Genomic DNA, 8,198 nt, shown 5'->3' on the forward strand with positions numbered 1-8,198 from the left:
CACTCTGGGGTGCACCAAGATTACAGCCACATAGTCCTAGGCAAGTCGGTTGGCCTCGCTGCCTGTTATCTCTGACAGAAAATGGACCCAAAGGAACCATACCTGTTTGGGGAGTGGTAAGGAGGACTGAGGTCCCTTCTGTAAAGGAGAAGTGCTACATTGGGTCCCCGGGAGGTATTCAGGAAGCAGAAGCAGTTACTACCACCTTGTTGGAGCCAGGAACGACAGCTGGGGCCAGCTCACGTGTCCACCAGCCCACGTCCCACTAACCGTACCCAGCCGGGAGGATAAGACCTCACAGGGCACCAGGCATGTGAGCCTCACTATCCTCTCAGCCACACCCAGACTGGATGTTTCCTCCATGAAGACAGAGCAGACTCAGGCTCTTGGAGATGAAGTGACTTGTCCAAGGTCACAGGGATGATAAGTCACTCATGCTGCGCTGCTGGGCGCTAAACCCTGACCCCACACGCACCAGCCACCTCCCAGGTCTCGCCCCAGCTCAGCAGCCCAAGTCCTCCTGGCCTTGGAGACCCGTCCACTTGAGTGGGGGCAGGAGCGGGCTCAGCCCCTGAGGCCACGCAGAGGCACCTACTTGTCCGGTACTGGATGCCCAGTGCTGCCAGGCAGGCCAGCAGTCCCGCCGCCAGAAAGACCACCAGCACCACCAGTCGTTTCTCCACCTGGGTCCGTGCCACCCAGCACCTCTGGCCGCTCCGGGGGCTGCGGAAGTTCACCTGCAGGGAAGGAGGCAGGAGGGGCGGGGAGGTCGTGAGGCCGGCGGGCCCCCTCCCCAGGAGGAAGGGGCTCCTTGGCAGGCCCAGGCCCCGGGGAGCCATGAGGCAGCCGTCCTGCCTCAGGGGTGGTCTGGTTCCCACGGAGTCAGTCCTAATCCAGGAAAGGAACCACCACCCTGTGAGGCAGCTCGGATTTGCTCCTAAACGTCAGAGTCGAGTAGCTCAACCCAGCCGGACTGGTGTTTTTGTCACCCGATATGGGCAGAAGGAAAAGAAAAAAAAAAAATAAATAAATAAATAACTAGCCTTCCCGTTTCTCCAGTAAGGAGCTCAAAGAAGAACAGGATGTTTGGACTTGCAGGCATCCAGTGAGCAGCCAGCAGGGCTCCCCTCAGAGTCCACCAATGGGGACAGTGATGACGCCACCACAGCCCCCCTGCCCAGGGCTCGGCAGCCTGAGCCCATCGGGTCCTCTCAACCACCAACCACCAGTTCTCTTTCTACAAATGATGAACCAAGTCCCTCACCGCCCCGCGCGCAGCTCAGCGGTGGAGCCGGGAACCAAACCCACGTCTGCCGGCTGTGCAGCCCACTGTGGGCCAGACGTCTGAGTCCTGGGAGATGGCAGGGGAGATGCAAGGGAGAGGCAAGGGAGAAACAGCCCATTCAGGCAGGTCCTCAAAGGGAGGAAAACCGGCTAGTCTCACAGGCCAGCTAAACAGGAAGGCGGCACAATGGGAGGAAGCGGAGGGTGCGGCGCCCTCCAGGCTTAGGGGGACAGCTCTCCCAGCCCTCACACTTAAGGCCAGCTTGGGGCTCCCCTCTGTCCCAAGAGGTTCTTCCTGCAATAATGAGGGCCACAGGCCAGGAAGGGTACCCTGAAGGTGGGGCTCAGGTAAGGTGACATTTTGGCCAGGTACCAAGACCCAAGCACCGGCTCAGGCCACACTGGAAATGTGAGGTGAGGACGGATCCTCCCTCAATTTCAGCTGTTCACAGCCCAGCAGGAAGGCAGATAAGGAAACAGACTGAGTAGTCAAGGAAGGCTTCCTGGAGGCGGGGGTACCTGAGCTGGGCTTTGAAGAATAAGGAGCTGCCAGCTGAATGGGAAAAAGAAGGGGCAAGGCAGGCAAGGCCTAGATGCCGAGCGTGCTGTGAGACCGGCTGCAGAACACGGACTTCTTCCTGAGGGCTGGGGGGCCATGGCTGGGGAAAGCATGGAAGGCTTGGAGGGAGCGGGCATGGAGGAGGCCGTCCACAGCCTGCCAGAAGGTGAGTGAGGGGCAGCTGCAGACCCCAGCCTCCAACCTGCCAGTGCCCCTCAAGGGCCGAGGGCGGCCAGGCCACAGCCCTCAGGAGCCTCACAGGGAAGGGTACCAGCAGCCCGTGGCCTCGTGCTCATCATGAGTATTTTGGGGCAGGAAATGACTGGGAATTGCTGCACCAGAGAAAGGGGAACATGAGCTCTTCATGGAAGAAAAACCAGGTTCTAAAACTGAGAAAGGGAACTGGAAGCTGGTGACATTTCCGCAGAGGTGGAGGAGGCTCAGGCACGGGAGCAGCCGTGGCAGGTAGAGGGAGGGGCGCCGGCTCCCGAAGGCCCACGGGCTTCAGAGAGTAGTGGGCATGCCGCCGCACTACTGCCACTGTGTTAGACCCCTGGGGCGGGGTGGGTGGGTGGCGTGGAGCCACAGCTGGGCCAGCACTAGCGCTTACGAGGGCTCTTCTAGGGCGTCCACTGTCCCGGGCAGTTCGCCCTGGGGCTGGTACTCGGAGGGATCCCAAAGGATCTGAAGCGGGCACTGCCATGTCGAAGGCGCTGGCATGGCTTCTCACTCTGCTCTGCTGTTCTGGGCCTGCCTCCCTCCCACTCCCCTTCCTCCCATTTGGGTCTCTCCTCCCACTGCCAAGGCTCAGCTCTTGAAGGAGAGGGTGAAAGGCAGAGGCAGGAGGACCTCGGCTTTAGAGCACCCCCTCTGCCTAGCGCTGGCTCAGGGAGCCCCGAGCGGAAGCAAGCGGACAGGTGAAGCAGGTGGACAGAGCAGCCCCGCCGTGTGGGGTCTGGGAGGTGGAAGGGAGAGAAGAAACGAAAGGCCAGCGAGGGAGGGAAACAGGAAAGACGGCAGGAAAGACGGGGGTGCGTCCCCGTGCTGGCACCGTGTCTGTTCTGTTGGTGCTGGGTGATGTGCCATCCTGTCGTCACCACACCTGGAGCAGGGGCAGCATCAGCTCGAGAAGACATGGGTTGGGGGAGACAGAGAGGGAGAGCGGAGAGAGAAGCCTTTTCTCTCGAACCTGCAAGCCTTGGCCCAGTGAGACCCGGCTGACTGCGAAGAGCAGAAGGTACAGTTGAGCCTCAGCATTGGAGGCTGAGCAAACAGATGGCGGTCACTGCCAAGTTTAATTAGAATTAAGTCAGGATTAAAGCAAAACTCCTAGTTCCAGGCAGAAGTGGCAAATGGAATCTGGAAATGGGGCTTCTCACCTGTGTAAGTGCTGTGGGCTTGTTCTGTCCAACCCAGTCCCCCGAAGGTGTCTGGTCAAGCCTGGTCTCACAGGGTGGAGGGGTGCATCCCCCTCCCAACATCCCCCTGTTGGGAGGAGACCCCTGGAGGCACCGAACCAGATCAAGAGGTCTCTCCTGGAAAGGCTGAGCCACCCTGGTGCCACGGATAGGGTGGGGCTGCCAGTCCCTTCTCCTGTCTGAGCGCCATCATCCCGCCTGCCCGGGGTCACAGAGAGGTTCCAGTGACAGGAGTCACAGTGAAGGAGAGGGGAGAGGGGCCCCTCATGTTGCTTTTGGAAATGATGGCAGGTGGATCACGAGACATCTGCAGCAACTGGGGTGGTAGGATTAGGGGCAGGCAACCCAACGGGCCTCGGGAGAGGGAACTGAGGTGGCCGCCAGCCAGGGAGCAGGGCTGACGCTCCGGAGGCAGAGCAGGGCTACTGCAAGGCTCAGCTAGCCTATGCGCTGCTGTGCGAGGCCTAGCGAGAATGAGACAGACAAGGACGCCCTCGAAAGAGAGGCAGAGAGGGAGGCAGAGAGGGAAGAAGCAGACGAACCAGAGCAGCAGCAGGAGCGCTCGGCAGCAGCCAGCCTGGCAGGAATTCCCAGGGTTTCTGCAGCCAGGGAACAAAGCCCTGATGAGGGATAAATATTAGGTTACAGAAGTGAGTCTTGGCTCACCTGGGCTTACAGCAAGAACCAGTTCTGCAGGCGAGGTGGAGGATGGCAGTGCTGCCTGGGGCCCAGGTGGTGAGCCCGGAGGGGAGGGTGGGGAGCCAGCTTTCAGAGGAAGCAGGGGGTTGGGGGGCCAGGAGGGAAGACAGACACTTTTCCTGCGCCACATCCCCCCACGATCTGGGCTTCGGGAGCACCAAACAGGCCAAGGTTTGGCAGGGAGCCCAGCCCTCCAGCCCACGATTTGGCCACCTGGGCCACCCGTGAGGGTTGGCAGGGTGACCAGGCCGCCTGCCTCCCAGTCAGCCTTTCAGAGCAGACAGATCGGGACAGCTCAGCACAGCGGGACACCCTGGTGCCGCGTGGTCCCCTGCCTCTGGGAGGGTGTTAGTTGGGGAAGTTTCTTCAGTGAAGTTTCTATATGATAGACTTCCGACCAAGGCCACGGGACCAGCCCAGAGAAGAATTATAATGGCCCCTTGTCGTCCTGGACTCTTGCCCATGTGCGAGGCTCCATCCCCATCCCCCACACCCAAATCTGTTCCAGTGATCTAAAATAATACCTGTTGGGGGAAGAGGGCCCCTTCCCTTACATCGTAATAGGAACCAGCTTCTGTTATTTAGAAGCAGCACACCCAGCTCCAAATTGCAAGAAGGAAGGGCACAAACCTGCTAAGTCGAAGGCTGGTCCTGACCTTAAGGCCCAGCCGTGTTACTGGGCAGCCTTTGGGCCTCAGGCTTCTATCTTTAAAATGAGGAAGCTGGATTAGGCCCAAGTCTGAACATCTCAGATTCGAGGAATAACTTGCTCACCAAGAGCACAGGACCCTGACAGGTGGAGGGGTTGAAAGTACCTCTTGATTAGCAAAGTTCTCAAAGTACTTAAGGGGATGTCCCCAAAATTGCCCTCGAAAGACAGCTCTGTGCATGGAAAAACCCTGCTTTCCTTTTTATTTAAGAAATTGATGTTCAGAAGCAACTGGGTAAGCTGCAAAGGTCTGTGTAAGTGGTGGGCTGCCTCCTTCCCAGTTTGGGCTGCAGGTCTAACTTGAGATATTTCCCTTTGGGCCCCTGAAGTGGTGTGTGTTGAAGGTTGGGGAGCCAGCTGAGCAGGGCAGAGGCTTGCAGGGGTGGGGGGGCACTATGAAGCTGAAGGCATCACTGAGCTATCACACCTGGGGAGTTTCCATCATAATCCCAATAACCAAGTTCATGTTCTCTGCACTCTATAAAAATGCTGTCACTTACATCGTCTCAACTGATGCTTTGCAACAGCTTTGAGAGGTAAGTTAATAACAGTAACCCCATTTTGCAATAAAAAAAAAGAAAGCAAAGCTGATTAAGTGACTTGCTTCAGGTCTCACACCCATGACAGGTGAAGCTGGGCTCTGGGTTACTAGGGCTATTTGGCTTTCAGTTCTTCCCGCCATCTGCAGTGACTCATTCTGATGGACTGCAATTTACTGGAGCCTAAAATACTAGGTAAAGGAAAAGAAAAACTCTTTCAGGTAAGGCACAGGTAGAACTTTACTCTGGCTGAGTTAATGCCATCAGCAATGAAGGTGACCAGTTAAAGTGAAAGATGGGAGCTTCATGTATTAGGCTTGGTATTGATACCTCTGGAACTAGTGGGCTTCTAACAGCTTATGTTTATAGCTGCCTGTCAAGAGAAGAAGACGGTGGGGATGGGGGGACAGGGTCCATCTCAAAAAGTCTAAACTTAAGGAGAGGTTTTGTTTCTAGCAACCAGCTCACAGAAGTTCTGGAAAGCTCAGAATATGAGGGTATCAGCATTCCTGGCCCTTCTGTCCAACTTCAACAAAATAAATCTTTTTATATACTGGTGCCAGGAGGTGTTTCTGTTTTTAACGACAGCATTGTTGGGGAGTTTTCAACAACATAGAAAAATTCTGGTCACGGATTGGCAGTAAGTGAAAAAGGACCCAACTTGGTGTGGCGTGAGCTCAGCTATATTTCAAAACACATACAAGCGTGCTAAACCAGCAGTGTTCACCTCCGAGTGGGGAATACCCGGTTTTTAAAATGTGACATTTAAAAGAAAACAAGTATATCGCGCTTTTATACTGGAAAAAAGATCCCACTGGAGGTGAACAGGTTCCTGACTTGGAGAACAAGTTCGCATTTGCTTTAGGGAGACTGTGGGGGTTCAAGGCAAATCCACAGAAATACCCTAAATCTCTGGGCCAACCCCTTTGGCTCGTCCTGCATGGAAAGTGGTCACCGCACCCAGTCTGGCCGTGTGCCGCAGGGACACCCGCGCAGCACTCCAACCCAGGTGACTGGCGGAGTGACCACAGGAATGTCCCTAGCCGCCCGAGACTCAGCTGCGTGGCCTGTAACCTGGCGACAGGGCACTTATTCATAGGTCATGAAAACAACAGTCCCAGCCGGCTCTTCAAGGTGCGTTACATCCACTTTCTCTAAGCCCCATTTTACAGATGAGGAAATTGTGGTTTACAGAGATTAAGCAGACACATCCCAGGTCACGGTGGGTGCCAGAATCAAACCTGGGTCCCAGCTTCAGGGGCTCGGGAGCCCGGGGCAGACAGGAAAACCCACTGGAGGACTGCGGAGATGAGGACAGCAAGAGCACACCTGCTACTTTGTTGTGAATTCCTAAATGCTTTTGTGCTGATATATTTAGAACCTTCCATGGAAGATGAGACTGGAAAAGATTGCTGATTAGATTCTGTTTTGATTAGTGAAGGGGAAAAGAGCCCGCTACCGACATCTAATTTCCACCTGGATTTAGCCTCTGATGAAGGGGCCACGAGGAAGTGGTCTGTACAGACTGGGTCTGGATTTCCAGCACTGTGATGCCGGGCAAGCTGTCACCCCTTTCCGAGCCTCAGTGTCCTCATCTCTAAGTGGGCGCAGCAGTCCCTTCAGCTAGGAGGGATGGTCCTGAAGTTTCAGGAGAAGACCTCTAGCCAGGGATGGGGTGGGGGTGGTGAGCACTGGGAGTCAAGAGTTCGGATCTCCCAGGGCCTATTTAGTGTGGGGGAGGGACCCCACCAATGCCATTTCCCTTAATTTGCCTTACTGCAGCCTGCAAGAGGTGCCTGAGTTGGGCTGGCCTGGCGGCCTGAGTTCCCACTTATGCCAACTAAGCCCACCCTAAAAGTTTAGGGTAATTAAGCTTGCCCTCTGGAGGAGCTGTGACTGGGGATCATTTGATCCCCACCACACACACACACACACACACACACACACACACACACACACACACTGCTTCTTGTGATCCACCTGGTAGAATCCTCCTGCACTGAGGCACCAGGCTCCTCTCGATGAGGGCTTCTCAGGACACAGTGGGTGTCCTGGACACTCTCCATTCTCTGCGGCTCACCCGCCTGGCCCCACAATCCAACAGGGCTGAGGTCCTCCTTAGGGACACTCCCAGTTCAGCCCTGTGGGAGAGAGCAGAAAGCAGCCAAACTCCCTGCTTGCCCCCAGGCCGGGGGTGGGTGTTATCACAGTTTTTTGGGGTACACTTGGGAGGGGAGGAATTAAGTTTCCTGGTAGGAGCCTGGTAGGCTCCTGGTAGGAGCAGGGAGAGGGGCCCAGGATGGGTTCCTCCTCCAAGAAGTTCAGGAATCGGGGGAAAGAGGAAGAATGGGGTGAAGTCTACCAGACACGGCAACCAACCCATTGGGTTTGCCCAGGGCCGAGGGGGTGCCTGGGACATAGGATTTCTTTCCATGTCAAAAATGCAGGCAGTTTCGACTTCAGCAGCAACGGGTTCTGTGACCTGGGCAAGTCCCTCAGCCCTCAGGGACCAGCCTCTCCCACGGCTCAAAAGTTCCAATCTACCAGGAGCTTCAACTCTTGTCAGCAGAGTTCCGGGCCCAAGAGCAGGTGGCCAGAGGATGCAGGAACAGGCAGAGCCAGTGAGGGGAAGCGGTGGGGCAAGCGCATCTCTGGGTCGCTTCTGCCCCAGGGAGGCTTCTTCCCCGGCTGGGCAGGCACAGCCCCCTCCAGGCTGGCAGGAAGGGGGCGGGGGCGGCACCGGCGCGCATGCCCAGCTCAGCCCGGCCTGGGGGCTCGCGGGGGGTCGAGGGTTCTTACCTGCAGGCCGTTTGGATACGCGTCGCCCTCGGAGAGGGAGTCCACCAGGTCCTCCTCATCCAGCGTGGCCCGCTTGTAGGTCGACATCTGCAAGGCCAAATGCAGCACGGACTCCCTCAGCGCCTCCATGGCTCTCGCGCCCGTGTAGGGAGAATGGGGAAGCGGCCCCGGAGCCGCGCCACCGCGCCACG

The 8,198-nt window shown here is 56.9% G+C and overlaps 1 protein-coding gene across 2 annotated transcripts in view; it reads right to left on the reverse strand.

Moving 5' to 3' along the window:
• The window catches only part of ECE1 (endothelin converting enzyme 1), a 71,228-nt gene that overhangs the window by 35,684 nt on the left and 27,346 nt on the right, over positions 1-8,198 (reverse strand). Inside the window, exons 2-3 of one of the 2 annotated variants that reach the window (XM_012722440.1) lie at positions 8,008-8,094; positions 596-737 (exon numbers count right to left, since the gene is read on the reverse strand). In XM_012722440.1, coding sequence (XP_012577894.1) covers positions 596-737; positions 8,008-8,094 — 229 coding nt within the window. Of the gene's footprint in view, positions 1-595; positions 738-8,007; positions 8,137-8,198 lie in introns of those variants that run through there. The other variant, XM_004678573.2, reaches the window with a different exon arrangement.

Source organism: Condylura cristata, unplaced genomic scaffold, assembly GCF_000260355.1.
Source record: "Condylura cristata isolate star-nosed mole 26May11 unplaced genomic scaffold, ConCri1.0 scaffold00008, whole genome shotgun sequence".
NCBI classification, from domain to species: Eukaryota; Metazoa; Chordata; class Mammalia; order Eulipotyphla; family Talpidae; genus Condylura; species Condylura cristata.